This window comes from Malus domestica, chromosome 09 (assembly GCF_042453785.1).
Source record: "Malus domestica chromosome 09, GDT2T_hap1".
Classification (NCBI taxonomy): domain Eukaryota; kingdom Viridiplantae; phylum Streptophyta; class Magnoliopsida; order Rosales; family Rosaceae; genus Malus; species Malus domestica.
The window spans coordinates 13,336,977-13,355,758 of NC_091669.1; the positions used below are offsets into that span (position 1 = coordinate 13,336,977).

Consider the following 18,782-nt stretch of genomic DNA (forward strand, 5'->3'; position numbering starts at 1 on the left):
TGCAATAATAGGCAACTCCGACATTGTTGTATAGGTTGCAATAATAGGCAACTCCGACACTGTCGTACAGGTTGCCTATGAGTTATACAGGTTGCATTAGGCGACTCTGACTCATGTGTTATCATAGATTGATTTATGAGTCGTACAGGTTGCGTTAGGCAACTCTTGACTCATGGGTTACCATAGATTGATGAGCACTTGATTTATTATATTGTTGTCGATATGTAGTGATTTGGAATATTCTTGGATTTACTATTGATTTACATTTGATTTCATACTTATATGTAGTATGATTTCCTGAACCCTATACAGGTATTATAGCGAGAGGTTATATCTTTTAGAAGGTATTTATTAAAGTTTTATTGTCAGGCCCACTCACTCTTGTTTTTATCCCTCCAGGTTCTAGAAGCAGAGTTTTTGTATCGACGAAGATTCGTGGCAAGTCTTGGTATTGAAGATTACCTTCGATGGTATGATTTTCAATCCACTCTATTGTACTTTACCTATGCTCTGATGTCACGTGTGAAATGAGTTCATTCCCGCTCACAGCGCACTCTCGTATTTAGGCACTTTTAGGTTTAAATTTAAGGAAAACTAATGAAAAGGGCTTGAAAACTTTGAGTTTTAATGATAAGGACAAAATAAAGGGTAAAGTGAATAGTACTAGGTTTGACTTTTTAGTGTAAAAATATGGTTTTTCGTTAAAGTGAACAGTACCGTGGGCTTTTCGTTAAAACTCCCTTAAATTTATTCACATTTTCCACATCACTACACTTTATGGCTTCGTCACCTTCTAGGTGTCGACCAACACAGTTCGATTCGGAGCCTTAGTGGACAATCTGGATCAGGGTGTGTCAATAATGTGTTTTTCTTACCCAAAGTTTAATTATTGCTCTATAAAAATGAAAAACCTATACATCTCACTTTTAACAATATTAGAAAGTTCTAAGTTCATATTAGTTGACCAAAATATTGGTGTTATGACAGATTTATAAATCTGTGTTGTCCATTTATTTTTCATGCCACAGATTAAATTATCAATCGGTGAAAACAATACTATGAGAAAACTAACTATTTACTAGAAGTATTCAGCATTTGTTATTTACTCAAACAGTTATCCACCATCTGGTATAATTTGTTTAAATTATTTTCTTTCACTAGTTTTCATTATTCTTTTTCACTTACGGTTACCTCATATCAATTGATTTTAAAGCTATGTTAATCAAGAAAACTAAACACTGAACAGTATTTGTCAGTATTTGTCAATATATGAAACAAATTCTTTTCTTCCATCAGTTTTCATTATTATTTTTCACTTACTTCATATCAATTGATTTTAAAGCTATGTTAATCAAGAAAACTAAACAGTGAACAGTATTTGTCAATACATTTTCTTTCGCTTTGCTCAAGAAATATATATCTGATGATCAATCTTATTTAATTTAAACTTTTATCCGTAGGTACAAACTATACTTGGTCCTCGAGGACGAAACCAATGACATGAACGCTTTGATTATTGGTAAATCTGGTGAGAAACTCTTTGGCACAAGTTGTAAAGACTTGGTGATGAGGACACTCAAACAAACAAACAAATACAAGTACAAACTCTGCTCAAGCCAGATTTGCTTTCAACGAAGCTGTAGTCAGCCCAAGCCTTCATCTCTTTCGGGATCAACCTTCACCCAACGCCTTTGTAAAAGCTCTGCTACCTTGTATAAATCTTGTTGTAGTATCGATTTCTTTCTGTAAACACTCTTTCCTATCCTTATTTCTAAGCTCAAGCCCCTCTATAAATCACAAAGATAGGAAGTTGCAAGATGACCAGTCTTGCCCGACAAGGAGAAACCTTGCATGATCCTCTTTGTTTTTTGTCTTTTCATTCATAAGTCTAGTAATATGTTGTATACTTCCATTTGTATCCAAGTTAGTTCCCGCAAGTTGATAATTAAAAGACTCATCAGTGCTTGAATCCGATTGGAATATGTAGTCACAACTTAAATCAGATCTAAGTTTTAAACCCTCGGGCATGTAAGATTGATCATTCAAAAGTCCTTGGTCTCAAGGCATAAAAAAGAACATTATTCCAAGGCCTACACCTAAGGCCCTACAAAGGCACCTATTTGGATGCATTCTGCTCTTCGGGCTCGGGTAATTAGAAGTATAATAGTCATAACACTTCTGCAACCAATGAAATAAACAGTATATGTTCGAGTACTGGGTTAGTTATTGATGGGAAGCCTCAAGGCCTACACCTAAGGCCCCACAAAGGCACATTTCATAACTAAAACAGCCTCTCGGATATATATACAATTAAAACTCAACATCTGTTTTACATCTGCCATGCTAGAGATGGCAGTGGCACGCCTGAACACCTAAAAGTTAATATTGATTGTGAGCCTCAAGGCCTACACCTAGGGCCCTACAAAGGCACCTTTCAAAGTTAACCATGTCCTTCTCTTTCAGCCTTGCCCGACAAGATTTGCCCGACAAGCTTGCCAATAAGCAGAAGCCCGACAGAAAGCATTAGCCGGCACCAACCTCTCGGGGAGCTGTGTGCTCGTCGGCTAGGAAACATCCCCAACGGAAAATCTAGCCACAAACAAATAGGGCAGAAGAAAATTTTTCATTTGTGGTTTGGAACCAGGAAGAACATGTTGAACACGAACGATGTCTTGATTTACAATGTTTCTGAAGATTCAACTATAGAACCAGCAACTCCACAGAACTTGCTAAGAGATATCGCAGTGTCCTCAACCACAGTTTTATCTTCTACTTCTGCGCCTGACACAAGTGCCCAGTCATTCAAAAGAAAGAGAGAATTAGCTAGAAGATGTCTTTTTGCCGTCCTGAACTGTTAGGAATATAATAGAACCTATATGTAATTAAAGGTTTTACTTTACTTAGCTGTTAAGCTAATTGTACCTATTTATATGATATTGTATTCTTTCAGACGGTAAGATCAATTCATTCAATCAATACACTTCTCTTTCTAGAATCCTCTCTCTCTCTCTCTACCTTTATCCTTTCTCTCACAGAATCATAAGCTTCCACATGGTATCTTCGCCGGTGTCTAACGACCTAGATCCACCACTTCCGTCTTCTTGAATTTTCTCACCCTTTCTCTTCTCCCAAACAGATCTTATCTGCCTGAACTTCTTCAATTTCTTAAAATTTCTTCTCCAATCTTGCTTCTCTGATGGCGACTGGTGTGAATTATGCGGATCCTTCTTCTCTGGCTGGTTCTTCTGGTTCTAATGTCGCGCCCAATGCGTCCAATCCGTCTCTTTCTTCGATCATTGTTCAGAATATCACTGGCATGGTTGCAACGAAGCTCACTCGCCACAACTACATCACTTGGCGTAGTCTCTTTCTTCCTGTTCTAAAACGATTCAAGCTTTTAGGGCTTGTCAATGGAACTGATGTGTGTCCTCCTCCATTTGTGACTGATTCGTCTGGATCTCAAGTTTCTAATCCCGCATTTGAGACTTGGTGCGATCGTGATCAAATCCTGATGATTTGGATTAATTCAACATTATCTGAAGATCTCCTTCCATTGACGGTTGGCATGGACGATTCCAGATCTCTCTGGCACTCTCTCGAACGTCGGTTTTCTGGTGCATCTCGTACTCACATTCACAGCCTTCGTTCGAAGATTCAGACTATCCAAAAATGAGACTCTTCAATGACTGATTACCTCAACTCTCTTAAGGAAATCTCTGATAAACTTGCCGCGGCTGGCGAACCGATTTCTGACTCAGATCTTGTGGCCTACATTCTTTCTGGTCTCTCCACTGAGTATGAATCATTTATTGATTCTATTGAAACACGATCTGACTTTGTCAATCCTGATGAGCTGCATGGATTACTCCTGAGTAAAGAGATTTCTCTTCAAAAACGCAAAACCAGAGAACCGTCTTCTTCTTCAGCACTGTTTCATGCTTATACGGCTCAACCTGGTTTTTCTGGTTCCAACAATTTCAGAGGTAATTCCCGTGGTCGATTTCAAAACAAAAATCGCTACAATTCGAATCGCAATTTTGGAGGCAATCGTCATTACAACAACACTTCTGGCAGTCTTCTTGGTCCTGGTCCTAATTCCAGATCCACATTCTCTGGTCAGCATTTCAACAATTCCTTTTCTGGCCGCTCTCTTCAGTGCCAATTATGTCTCAAATTTGGTCATGAAGCTCTCAACTGTGAGAAGCTCCTTCAGTTTGCATCTCAAAGATCAAATCATGGACCTCCTGTTGGCATGACGGCTACGCCTTCTCCTCCACCGAGCTATTGGTTGACTGATAGTGGAGCCTCTCATCATGTGACACCTGATCCATCCTCTCTTAATTCTGCAATTCCCTACAATGGCAGTGATCAGCTGTTTGTTGGTAATGGTAAAGGTCTGTATATTTCTCATACTGGATCTGCCTTAATTCGTACTTCCAATGCTACATTTAAGCTCAATGATGTGTTGTTGGTTCCCAAAGCATCCCATAATCTGTTATCAGTTTACAAATTTGTCTATGACAATTGGGCTTCTCTGACTTTTGATCCTTTTGGGTTCTATATCAAGGACCCAAGAACTGGGAAGATGCTTTTCCAGGGCCTCTGTGAAGGCGGCTTATATCCTTTCTACTGGACTACATCCAATAAAACCTCAGGAATTGCTCTCTCGCCTACGGCATTAATGATAGCTAAGGCAGATGTTCATCTCTGGCATAAAAGACTCGGTCACCCATCGAGCTTAGTTTTACATAATGTTGTCCATAAACATCAGCTACCTATTATTGGTTCTGTCAATTCAGGGTCCATTTGTCCTGATTGTAAGATGGGGAAGGCATCTAGATTACCATTTTCTACTTTGCCTTGTACTTCCACTAGGCCTTTTCACTTACTGCATACAGATGTTTGGGGTCCTTCTCCCACTCTTTCATGTACTGGTTTCAAGTATTACCTCATTTTGGTAGATGACTACACTAAATACAGCTGGCTTTATCCTATGGTTTATAAGTCTAATGTTTACTCCACTTTCAAGACTTTTGTTCTCAAAGTTACAAATTTCTTTTCTTGCAAGATCCAATGTCTCAGGTCAGATTCAGGGGGTGAGTTCTTAAGCAAGAATTTTCAGACTTTTCTCAATGAACAGGGTATTACACATCAGTTAAGTTGTCCGCATACACCTGAACAAAACGGCTGCGCAGAAAGGAAGCACAGGCATATTGTTGAAATGGGTCGGACTCTTCTCTTCAGAGTGGAATGGCACCAAAATTCTGGGTTGAGGCTTTTCAGACTGCTGTCTACATTATAAATAGACTGCCTCCTCAAGCATCTTCTACTAGCCCTTGGGAAAAACTTTTCAATGCTGTCCCTCAGTATCACACTCTCAAAGCCTTTGGCTGTGCGTGCTACCCATGGCTGCAGATCGTTCCTCAGTTAATAATTTTTTTTTTTTTTTTTGGCAATGTGCAAACTTTAAACTATCTTATACTCATGTCTGCCAACTTTTGTCACAAATTTAAGACAGTGATGTAGAAGAGATCTCAGAAGAAAATGCGCAAGACTTTGATGAAGTTCCTATAAAGTTGTTGCAAAATATATCATCTCCGGCTGCTGCAAAAACATATTCAAGTCCCTCCAAAAAAGACTAGGTAACTACCCTTAATGCTTACTTGTTCTGCAAGTGTTAATTTGTTTGTATACAAATCAAACACATCTATTTTCACTTTCCAATTATTTAAGGATCTTTCCATCCAACTCACTCCAGTCGAAATTTAGCGTTCTTAGCATAATACTTTATTTCGAATTGATATAATATTGTTTGTTTAATTTTCCTCCAGAGCATTTTATTTGTTTCTATCTTATACAAAAAAAATACATACCACGTACTTTTATCTCATTGTCTTTCCCTATTTTCTTACTTGAAACAACACTTGGTTTTATTGTATTTTTCAGATCATGCAAAATGCGGTTATCAACTTTTTTCCTGTCCATTTGCCGCAGAAAGAACACTGAATCTTCCTTTTGAATTGATGTTATTTTGCTCCTTTAATCAAATATGCATCAAACAGTGTTTTTCTTATTTTTAGGTTTGTAAATAACTCTCTCTGATCTAGCGTAGACAATATTTTTTGCATGTACATAGCACAGCATTTTGTAATATTTTGTATGCAAATGCTGGTCCCAATCTGTTATCTAGGTTGATCAATATTTTGGGGCATGTACATAGGCGGTAGGCCAGCATTTTCCAATGCTTTCTGTCTAAATGTTGTCCAGAATGTCTATTTTAGGTTGGTCAATAATTTTTGCATGTACATAGTCCAGCATTTTCTGATCTTTTTTGTATACAAATGCTGGTCCCAATTTGGAATTGGGTGAAAACAATGAAGTATAGTAAATGGTCCCAATCTTTTGTTTATCTAAATTTATCTTGCTGTTTTCTTGCACTCTCTCCGTTTTTCAAGCATGGTAACCAACATACTTTTTAATTCCTCTTTAAAAAGATGATTGCACACAAACATGTAGTTGGATATTTTCTATTGGCTAACATGCATCTAGTCGTTGCCTAATAGACTAATTGGTTGGTAAGTCACATAGTACTATTACTTGGTAGAGAAATGCTAATTAAGAAGACTCTTTTCAAATAAGGACTTTCTATGGGTTCTCTGTCACCTTATTTTTTCGGCACAATGTTTTATAACGTTGACACGAGAATTGTGTCAAAAGCATGAGATGACAGAGAGTCTATGAAGAGTCTCACTTTTGAGAGAGTCTCCTTAACATTTCCCTACTCGGTATATAAACGTTTCTTGTGTGTATAATACAGATAAAATAATGATGAGAAGTTAAAATGCATGCATCCCTCTCCCACCGCACCTTCCATAAAAAGTGTTTGTTAGAATATTTTTAATCCAACATATACCAAAAATATCCTAATATCCAAATGATAAAGGTTAGGGAAATCATATTTTGTATCACATTGATGTAATTTCTAATGTAGCAACTGCTGTGTACTTGACATGTTAGTTAATAAATTCATTTCATTGGCTAATGATTGTATGAAACATTTGCTAGATCATGTGACATGGTATAAATATGTGATCCCCTAGCATCACTCTATTCAAATAACCGACAAAACTTTTGCAAATGATATCCTTTACTTTTAACGATAATACTTGGGTACTCATAAGCGTGTACTCAACTTTTAATTTTGTCCAATATTTTTTTACACGTGTTATTGCTCTAGTCAAGAATTGACATGTTATTAATTTTTCTTGTGCTTTAAAAACCAAAGAACATGTGACATTTTTTTTTATTAGGCCAAATCAGAAAGTGAGTATTATGTCGTTATCGGGTCAATTTTTAAGAACACGTTAAGATAACAAGTTTGACACGACATGACCTGTTAATAACGTATATGAAACAAAAACGAAAAACACAACTTGTTTACCAGATCTCCAAAATACCCTAAAATTAAATATACTAATTAATTTTGCAGTGGGCTAGGTGGTTTTTAACTAGGTCGGGACAATTCTAGTTCCTAGGCCATCTAGAAGTGGCCCCGACTCAACCTTAAGGTCTCTTGCAAGCATAGTGTGGCTAAACTCATCCTCTTCTTTTAATGTAAATAATATCATTTGTTAAAAAAAATAAAAATAAAAAATTCTCGTTTTCCTCGCGAAGGATTGGACCATTTTTCGCTTTGCTAGGCCGAGTTAGGCCCAAACAAGACTTTGATCCCTTTGCCTCTTTGCTGGGCTGGGTCCCACTCAAAGAAAGATTTGGACCCTTCTACTCAAACAATGACTTTGTCCCAGTTCATCTTGTTAGATACGGCCCACTCTAATAAGGACGCGTGCCCTTTTACGGGTTGTTAGGCCGATCCTTCACTGGTTTAGCAACTTTTTGGAGCGTTATTTATTTAGAGCATATTGTCTTGCTTAAAATTGTAGCATTGGCCAAACCGCATGTGAACCATGTATGAAGCCCTCGCCAAAGACAAACCATTTTAGCCACCACTCATGTGCCAAGGACTTGGACCAATGAATTCTATACAGTGTTTTTTTAGTTTTTTATTTTTTAATTTTACTCTTAAAGAAATAATTTTTTTAGTCATGTTTGTGCCCTTGGTAGTTAGAGTTTTGCTCCAATAGAAAGTGAAATCAAATTTCAGAGCTTGAAGATAAAGAATTTTAGAATGCTAGTTATTACGTCATAAATGACCTAGGTGTATTCAAATAATAAATTTTATTTATTTATTTGTATATCTATACATCGGGTCTTTTAAATTTCCAGAATCTTTTTATTTTAGAAAGATTATCTTCGTCTTTGTTTATGTCTCGGTTAGAACAAATTACTATAATTTTACTTGAAAACCTTCTAGGTCTACCAGTATATGTTTGACAAAATGTTTTCCTCTATTCAGCCTAGGAAGCCGCCAAGAAGGAATTTGATCATTCTTTGGGATTGGTGTACGGATGACAGATGCAACGTACCGACCAAGCTAAGCGATTGAGCGACCAAGGAATCACGTCTTGGTCTAGGTCTGATCAATACATTGGGGGCATTGGATTTTATGTTTTTTGTGTTTTTGAGTTCATATGAAAGACGATAATTGATTGAAGATGCAACAGTGAAGAATATAACGCAAATACAGAAATGCAGACGGAGATAGCCATTAAACTAATAAGAATAATTTAAATAATAAAATAACTTTTGTGATTCGGAAGGTTAGTGCACCCTGTGCCCTCCCCCTCCCCGGCAAGGTTAATTAATGAGTTCAAATTTTTCAATCAAATTTTATAAATTAAAATGTGTGATTGTTGATAATTAGATTATTATTTAAGTATTGTTAATATACTTATTTCTTATTATTGATACATTATTTAGTTTGTAAATTTGATTTAAAATTTTGGTCTACCTACTACCTAGCGTTACTCTAATTTGAATCCTCTTCCGGGTTGGTTGAAGTTGCCCTAGTCTCCTTTCATTTGTAAATACTGTCATGTGCAAGCTACCTTAATTATCCTCCATGCATATTGAATCCGAGCTTGTAAGCTTTTATTCGGTTCGGATCGCAAGTTCACCTTACATGGATTTAGGGTTGAGAAGGATCTTAACAGTGTCAGAAGCATCATCACATGTCCGAAATGCTAGGTCAGAAAGATTGATTGCGGGTCTAAGATGTCACTAGGACAAGAAACTCGTCATTCATTTTAAACCACTAGGCCTTTATTTTTTTTACTTATTTTCTTGGTGCAAAATACTAGGTCTGTCAATTTTTTGCATGATTGTTAACATGGCACGAACGATATGAAAATAATAGGTTACGGGTTACCCGTTAAGAACCGCTTCACAAGTCGGGTCATTAGCAAGTCACTCATTAAGAACCCGATAAGATATTGTTTGCAAGATGTAGACATACATGATCGTTTATTGCATGACCCGTTAACCTGATACAAAATGACATGATCTATTAATAAATTTGGTCATTATTAGGTCACCTATTAAGAACACGATAAGATAATGAGTTTAATACGACATGACTCATTAAAATAGCGAATACAACATGAAAGTAACAAATACGACTCGTTTACCAGGTCTACAAGATACCATAAAACTAATTAATACTAACTAAGGACTTTGGACCCTTCTACTCAAACAATGACTTTGTCCCTTTTCATCTTGTTAGATACGGACCCTCTCTAATAAGGACTTTGGCCCTTTCCTCCATGTTAGGTGGAGTCGTAATTTAACAAGGTCTTGGATGGATTTTACAAGACCATAAGGCCGTGGACATGCTCATCCTTGGTCGGCCATAATTGTATTTAGTGTTTTATTTATTCTACTTGATTGTTGGTGTCAAAACTCGGACAAAGTCCGGATTGGATTCAACACGTATTTGCTTCGAATATTGTTTTTTATCTCAGTGCCACGAGATGTGATAAACCCCACCCTAAATTAATTGTATTTTCATATTTACTGGAATTATGAATTTACATTTTTGCCCCTTATCCTCTACCCAATCCGGATCCCCTTTTGGATTTTCTCTTGACCCTCACTCTCTCTGACTGCCAAATGGCAGCTCCCCCACTTTCCTCTCTTCTCCCCCGAGTACTCTTTCTTCGGTCACACTCTCTCCCTCTCGTAGATCCCTCCCCCTCTCCCCGAACCTACGCATAAACACACACCAAAGTTGACAACGACAGCGAGACGGCACCACCATCACCCCCAGTGTCGACTCTCTCTCGCTCCCTCATCCTCTGTGAAGCACAGAAAGCTCAGGAAGTGAGTCGGCGAGCCCGTGACTTTCGAGCCAAAAATTCGGCCAACTCCGGCCACCACACGGTGTGTTGCAAGTACGAACCTCTTCCCTTCTCTCGTACCTTTAATTCTAAAGGTAGATCGTAAGGTAAGGTGGTGATTCAACGTCGACCGAAGCACAGGAGGCTTCGACCTTCTTCCTCGGCGAGAAACGGGCTGGCTTGAACCAAACCCACAAGCCTGAGTCCTTTAGCCCAAAGCCTTGGGCCGGGCATTCAAGCCCATTAGAACCCTAAACCCAACCCTTTTCACTACTACAATATTAGCTTTAGGTGTCGGACGATCATGGCAGTTAATAAGTCATCATGACGGATAAAAGATATCCGACACATAATTTATTTACTGTCGGATTAAAGTTACTTTATGTCGGATATATCCAACATAAATTCCTGGCGGATTTTTCCTAACGGATATAGCCACCATAAAATTATTATAACCCTCAGTATTTTTGAATTCTTTGTTTTTAATATTTTTAACATATTTTGGCAGTTTCTAAGTTAATGGTGGCGGTTATAACCGACAGAAATTGACTATTTTATTATTTTAAAATGTTACATTGATTAAAAATAAATAAATAAATAAACAAATGGTTTAAATTTTTTTTTCACTCACGGTCCCGTTACCTAATCTCTTAATGTTTTGTTTTTTTTTTTTTTTACAATTTTTTACACATGCTATCTCGGAGTATATACAAACATATTTGATGGTTGGATCGTTGAAACTAGTTTCGTAGAATGCATATCCTATCAAATTGATAGATTTAACAAACACTTAAGAGTTAATGTTATACTTCCATTAAGTATAAAACATTATCCACTAGTGTAAATATTTTAAATCGAAGATCGAATTCGTTCAATGCATTCTTATAGGGTCGAGGAGTGTAGCTGTAAAAAATCATCAAAATCAAAGTTAAAATAACTGTTAAATTGTGATTTTTTGTTTACAACCATCGAAAATTTTTGTTTCGTTACCTAATCTCTGAATGTTTGTTTTTTACGTATACAATCTCGGAGTGTGTAAAAATAAGTTTGACGGTTGGATCGTTGAAAAAAGTTTCATAGAATGCATATTGCATCAAAATTGTAGATTAAACAAACACTTAGAGTTAATATTATACTTCTATAAAGTATAAAATAAGATTTTTTGGTATCCACTAGTGTAAATATTTTAAATTGAAGATCAAATTTATTCATTACATTTTTATAGGGTTGAGGAATGTAGCTGTAAAAAATCATCAAAATCGGAGCTAAAATAACCGTTAAATTGTGATTTTTCTTTTATAACCGTCGAAAACTTTTGTTCCGTTACCTAATCTTTGAATGTTTGTTTTTTTTACGATTTTTTACGTATGCAATCTCAGAGTGTGTACAAATAAGTTTGACTGTTGGATCGTTGAAAAACGTTTCATAGAATGCATATTGCGTCAAAACGGTAGATTAAACAAACACTTAGAGTTAATATTATACTTCTATTAAGTATAAAATAAGATTTTGTGGAATCCACCAGTGTAAATATTTAAATTAAAGATCGAATTTATTCATTACATTCTTATAAGGTCGAGAAGTGTAGCAGTAAAAAATCATCAAAATCGGAGCTAAAATAACCGTTAAATTGTGATTTTTCATTTATAACCGTCGAAATTTTTTGTTCCGTTACGTAATCTCTGAATGTTTGGTTTTTACGATTTTTTACGTATGCAATCTCGGAGTGTGTAAAAATAAGTTTGACGGTTGGATCGTTGAAAAAAGTTTCGTAGAATGCATGTTGCATCAAAACGGTAGATTAAACAAACACTTGAGTTAATATTATACTTCAATTAAGTATAAAATAAGATTTTGTGGTATCTACTAGTGTAAATATTTTAAATTGAAGATCAAATTTATTCATTACATTCTTATAGGGTTGAGGAGTGTAGCTGTAAAAAAATCATCAAATCGGAGCTAAAATAACCGTTAAATTGTGATTTTTCTTTTATAACCGTCGAAAACTTTTGTTCCATTACCTAATCTCTGAATGTTTGTTTTTTACGAAAGCAATCTCGGAGTGTGTACAAATAAGTTTGACGGTTGGATTGTTGAAAAAAGTTTCGTAGAATGCATATTGCGTCAAAACGGTAGATTAAACAAACACTTAGAGTTAATATTATACTTCTATTAAGTATAAAATAAGATTTTGTGGAATCCACTAGTGTAAATATTTTAAATTAAAGATCGAATTTATTCATTACATTCTTGTAGGGTCGAGGAGTGTAGTTGAAAAAAATCATCAAAATCGGAGCTAAAATAACCGTTAAATTGTGATTGTTCGTTTATAACCGTCGAAATTTTTTGTTCCGTTACGTAATTTCTGAACGTTTGTTTTTTACGAATTTTTACGTATGCAATCTCGGAGTGTGTACAAATAAGTTTGACGATTGGATCGTTGAAAAAGTTTCGTAGAATGCATGTTGCGTCAAAACGGTAGATTAAACCACTTGAGTTAATATTATACTTCAATTAAGTATAAAATAAGATTTTGTGGTATCCACTAGTGTAAATATTTTAAATTGAAGATCAAATTTATTTATTACATTCTTATAGGGTTGAGGAGTGTAGCTGCAAAAAATCATCAAAATCGGAGCTAAAATAACCGTTAAATTATGATTTTTCTGTTACAACCGTCGAAAACTTTTTTTTCCGTTATCTAATCTTTGAATGTTTGTTTTTTACGATTTTGTATGTAAGCAATCTTGGAATGTGTACAAATAAGTTTGACGGTTGGATCGTTGAAAAAAGTTTCGTAACAAAATTTTGGTGGGGAATTTAAAATTTTTGGAGGGAATTTAAAATTTTGGGGGGATTTTTGCCGCCATTTTTTTTTCTGTGCAACTTTCACGCACACACTTGAACACAAACATTACCTATTGGTAGCCTCTAAGAGTGCCACGTCTATCTCTCTTCTCTCAAGGCATCTTCTGGCATTGAGACCGAAAGCAAAACTTGTGGCAAAATACTTGTTGAACCTAGTCCAGACTCTATGTGAGTTTTGACTCAACAAATACAAGTGGATGAACATTTGAAAAAAAAACTTCTTCTTATTATATTATGACATTTAATATACCAAACCGTTTTTGTTATACACTAAAAAATCTCTCCTCCTTCACATGCATAAAATGCAGGAAATATATATACAAATATATTCCTACCTCCCAAGCTCCAAGTTAAGGTGAATAAGTATTGTATTCTCTATTCCTCAACAGTTAATAATTAAATTGATATTTTTCCATTACCATATGTGTGCCTTGGTAATCAACCAACCAATAAATTATTCTAAGGAATGTGTTTATACAATAATTGTACAATAATCGTACATCAAATATTCTTCATTACCAGCCGAATAACTTAAGTCATGGATAGGTCTATTGGTAGGGAATTTAAAATCGTAACAAAATTTGGTTGGGGGGGGGGGGGGGGGAAATAATTTTGGGAAGGAATTTTGGGGGGAATTTTGCCATCATTTTTTTTTCTGTCAGTTATAACCGACAGTAATGAAAATTTTCTGTCGGTTTATATTTTAAAAAAATGTTTCTGTCGGTTTTAACCGACAATAATGAAAAATTTCCAAAATAAAACTCCTCAATCTCTTCATTGTGCCGGTGTTTCTCCCTTCACCCTTTTCTTCTCCTTCTCTTCTCCCCTTCTCCTTCTCGCTTCAATCACCATGGATGAACAAGGCAGAAGCTATGCAAGCCCTTGAGCACAGAGACAAGCAAAGCGTTGTAAGTCTTTCCAAAATAAAATCCCTCCATCACCATGGATGAACAAGGCAGAAGCTATGCAAGCCCTTGAGCACAGAGACAAGCAAAGCGTTGTAAGTCTTTCCAAAATAAAATCCCTCCATCTCTTCCTTGGAGCTCTCACACCAGAACCAGAAAATGGTGAGCTATCTCTTCTCCTCCACTCTAATCCACACACCCATTGGGTTTCCTTCTCTGTATACTCTTTTAATACGACTTCGTTTCGTTCTTCTTGTTTGATCTCACCTTGTTTTGTTTTGTTCTTGTTTCGACAGCCTTTCAAGAGGTATGTCGAGATCGGAAGGGTGGCTCTTGTCAACCACGGAGAGGACCACGGGAAGCTCGTCGTCATCGTCAATGTCCTTGACTAGAACAGGGTACCCTTCTCCTTCATTTTTCCATTTTTTTATTTTTTTTATTTTTTAACTTCATTGAATTTTATTCTTTGGTTGTAAAGTTCGAATTTTCTGCTGCATTCTATTTTTAGCTTAGAAAAATTGAGGGGAAATAGAAGGACATTTTTTTGGGACTTCATTTGGGTAGAGTTGGAAGTTCAGTGCTACATATTTATGCTTTTTCAAGTATTTTGGAGCTAGTAAGCAGATTTTGATCTCTATGAACTGCGTTGTTATTATTGTTTTCGGAATCTCGGATTAGAGATTTACGACCAACTCAACCATTCCCTAAACAATAAGGTCACTTACTGTGTTGTTTGGAGAACTTGATATGGAAAATGCAGTGGATGCCCTCCAGGCGAACTTGAATACCGAAAGAAATGATTCAGAGAGTGATTTATATTTTTTTTATTAATATATTTTATGTCGGTTTTATCTGACAAGAATGCTTTTATTTATTCATTATTAATAAATTCTCTGTCGGTTGTATCTGACACAAGTTTTGTTGGTTTTAGTAGTTTCTGTCGGTTTTAGCCGACAGAGAATGCTCTTATTTATTCATTATTAATATATTCTCTGTCGGTTATATCCGACACAATTTCTGTCGGTTTTAGAGTATTTTCTGTCGGAAAATTCATTTCCTAACGCTGGCAGATCTGTCGGTTATTATATCCGCCACTGCATCAATTTTCTGTCAGATTTAGCTTAATATCTGACAATAATATGTGCTTTTTGTCGGTTATCATAGCGACACTAATACATGGTTTCTTAGTAGTGTTTGAACCTTACCAAAAACGAAGCCTTCGAGCCAAGTTGACATGGGCCTTCAGCCCAATAAACCTAGGCTCAACCTTGTGGCCCAGTTTCTTTAAGCCCAGGCCTCTGGGTCTTAGAATCCGACCCAGTTGTGAAGGCCAGGCCTAATTAGCCCAAGTTCAGGACTCGAGCCCAAATCGGACCCGGATTCGGCCCAACCCGGTCGGATCCTAAAACCTTGGCTGCGATTGGTTAGTGTGTAGGCCTGTGTGTCGAAGCGTGTGAGGGCAAGCAATGGCCGGCACGTGGTGCATACACGTCTACGCCTACGGCGGCCCCATCGACCTATTTCGGTGCATGGCCGTTGGAGCCGCCACCATGCGACGACGTGTGGGAGAAACCAAGGTTCCCCCTTATATTTTTCGACGTCCTGAGTCCGTTTATGACATCCGTTTCCTGAAATTCAATCATTTGAATAAAGTTTTATAAATTGGACCCTTTATGTGCTTAGGTGCATTTCGTTAGCTGTGTTTCCGTCTTCGCTAGTTTGCATGGCTCTTCGACGGTGAAGTATCTGTTAGTTGATCCCTTCTAAATGCATATTTTATTATTAGAAATGCATACATGAAAAGCATGATTTAATGGTTACGTTTTATGAAATGTTTATGAGTAATTTGAGATATTATGCTTTACTGAGAATATTTTGGAACATCATACCTTATCGTTTTTACCGTTCTTTGTAGTATAAATGATTGATGACTATATATTATTTAAAACATGTTTTATGATATGTTGTTTGAGCTATTGAGCTCCTTAAGATATATGTACTTATGTTGGAAAGTATATATTTAATGTTTTTTTGCTTATCTAGTGGTCACTGTCCTGCTTACGGGCGATGTTCTACCTATGAGCGTATGTTCTGCCTACGGGCGTATGTTCTACTTATAGGCATATGTCCTGCCTTGCCTACGAGCGTATGTTCTGCCTACGGGTGTATGTTCTGCCTATAGGCGTATCTCCTGGCTTCGGGCGATATTGATACCACTATTTAGTACATCATATATAATATATGTTTTATGAAAGGTTTTATGGCATGTTAGGGTTTTTGGAAAACCTATCACTTAATATGCTACTAGTTTTCATAAACTTTGGGGGGTTAGTACATTGTGGAATATTTATGTTCATACTACTTATATATCAACTTGGTCCACTCATGTTTGTTTTGCACCCCCTCAGGACATAGAAACGAGGCTTACGGACCGAGCTACGAGGACTTCTCTTACCAGTGATCCTTGTGTCATCTCCTCTATGTTTGACATCACTTGTAATGGCACTTCTGTACTACCTTTTGCTTGTAATTTGTTTTAGTAGTATGCTCTGAACATGTCATGCATTGTCACTAGTTCATTGTTGGCAGTTGAATATTCTTATATTTCGGAAAGGTTGTATTTTGAATATTATATGCATAGTTGCGCGAAATTTATATGCATGTTTCATATGTTCTTGGCATATGCATTCATTAAATGGCTTGCGTCACCCTCGGGTGTTGGCCAGCACGTGGCCATCTCGCTATCCCCTGGACATCGGAATCGGGGAGTGTCAAGATGGTTCAAGAGAAAAAGAGAACAAGCATGCCACTGTTGTAGGCAGTTAACAGACAGTGTTTGCATTTGAGTGTGTGTAAAAATTGCACATTAATCTAACTTCATAGCCACACGATTGTAAACAAAGTGGGAAGCTGGTTTGGTATCTTTTCTGTGTCTTGAGCAAAATAGGGCTTAAAAGTCAATGTAACTTCATGTATGCTTGCCTAAAATGTAAATGAAAATAAAAACTAAAATGAGAAACAAAATGTAATCATTTCATGATAAAGTCAAGATTAAAAACATTCATAAAAGTTAAATTTAAGTTGATGGGCCGAGTTACATGTCTTGAAACGTAGATTGAGGAGAAATATAATGCTAGATAAGTCCACCTAGATCACTGGTGTCAAATTGGACTTATTTTAAAATATGCACCTTATAGAGGAAATCAAGGTGAAAAGGATTGCACATCAACTTAATCATACCACAAGGTGACCAAGCTGTAAAATTTTTAGATCTCAGGGATCATATGCAAACAATTTCATCATAAACTACAAAATAGAATGACATATATATTATGAAGTATTGGAACATAATGAAAACATGGGGAACAAGCCTATCATTTAAGTATTCAACAAGTCTCTTACAATTTATTGAAAAAAATAAAATTCAAAATGAAAGTTATCTATTTTCTGTCTAAGTGAGTTGCAACCTAGGTGGGTCTAGGTGGGTACTTATGCGGTCTAGGTGGGTGCCTTAGCAGGTTTAGGCGCCCTTTCTTAATTTTCAAACGCCTAGGTATTAATCGGAGCGGTGACCAGCCACGTAGCATTGCCTTTAGAACAATGAGTTCTATTGTAGGCAACGAAGAATGAGCAACCTCGATCATATCGTTGTGTTAGAGCAGGGTTAGATATGTCATTTGGTGTTGACAATGATCGTAATTCGTAGTTGGTGGCCTTCAATTATGTCTTGAGCCAGTTTACACAATGGCGTTAGTGACATCAAAATATCAGATGACTCATACATGTGCATTTAAGAGAGCAAAATATATTCGGGCTTTGGTTGTCTGCGTGGCAGATGTCAAGCCTCGATCTCGAGATACATCAAGGATTGGCACGTGACGCCACAACGTACTTGTTTAACTATCTTGCCTTACTTCAGAGATATGACCAAAACTAAACCAACGTTTCAACAACATAATACCAATTCCCCTTACTTTGTGATTGCATTTAACCTTTGTGTTAAACTTCTTATGTACCATAAGACGGGATCAAGCCATTCACAGGTCACCATTTTGTTTGGCTCCGAAATTTATCATGGCATTAACTAGCTGAAAACATAGAGTTCCAGACAACTCCTAATGTGAGTGATGCTCCAATATATCATTTAATTTTCCGCATATATCATAATTTTTTCAAACAATAATTCACATTTTAGTGAACCAAAGATGCACAATATTAACGTTTAACCACATTAATGAATAATAAGATCAAATATCATTTCACGAAAGTTAAATGAAGCCAACCTCTGTATTTCTCTACATAGATTCCAAGATATATTATGGTAACTTCAAGTTACAAATACAAGAGTACACCTTGAGAAACTCTTATTCATGAATCCAGACAGATGAGGGTTTCAGACCAACTTCAAATAATCGAATAAAAATGGAATTCCAGACTAACTCAAATAAATCCAAACAGAGGAAGGTTTTGGACCAACACAATGCAACCGAATAAGAAGTGGTTCTTTAGACCAACTCAACGTAATCTAGACAGTGGTGGGTTCCTGATCCACTTAACGAAACAATCCCTAGGATTCGTATAACCTTCCAATGCAAATTAACCAAGCGGGACCATAGGCAAGCATCCAATAGTGTGGTCCCCTAATACGGATTAACTAGGCATAACTACCTATAGAACGATGTAACTAAGTAGGTAGTGACCCCCAATGCGTAAC

The 18,782-nt window shown here is 36.5% G+C and overlaps 1 protein-coding gene and 1 long non-coding RNA gene across 2 annotated transcripts; both read left to right on the plus strand.

The window, feature by feature from the left end:
* The first annotated feature begins 3,196 nt into the window (after positions 1 to 3,196).
* LOC139187782 (uncharacterized) lies at positions 3,197 to 3,673 on the plus strand. The gene has a single exon (XM_070804374.1). It carries the CDS (start codon positions 3,197 to 3,199, stop codon positions 3,671 to 3,673), a length of 477 nt encoding a protein of 158 aa, XP_070660475.1.
* A 10,356-nt stretch (positions 3,674 to 14,029) lies between these two features.
* Positions 14,030 to 16,738, plus strand: LOC139188052 (uncharacterized). Its single transcript, XR_011571197.1, has 3 exons — positions 14,030 to 14,230; positions 14,365 to 14,466; positions 16,477 to 16,738. It is a non-coding gene; the product is annotated as an uncharacterized lncRNA (long non-coding RNA).
* The last annotated feature ends 2,044 nt before the right edge of the window (positions 16,739 to 18,782 follow it).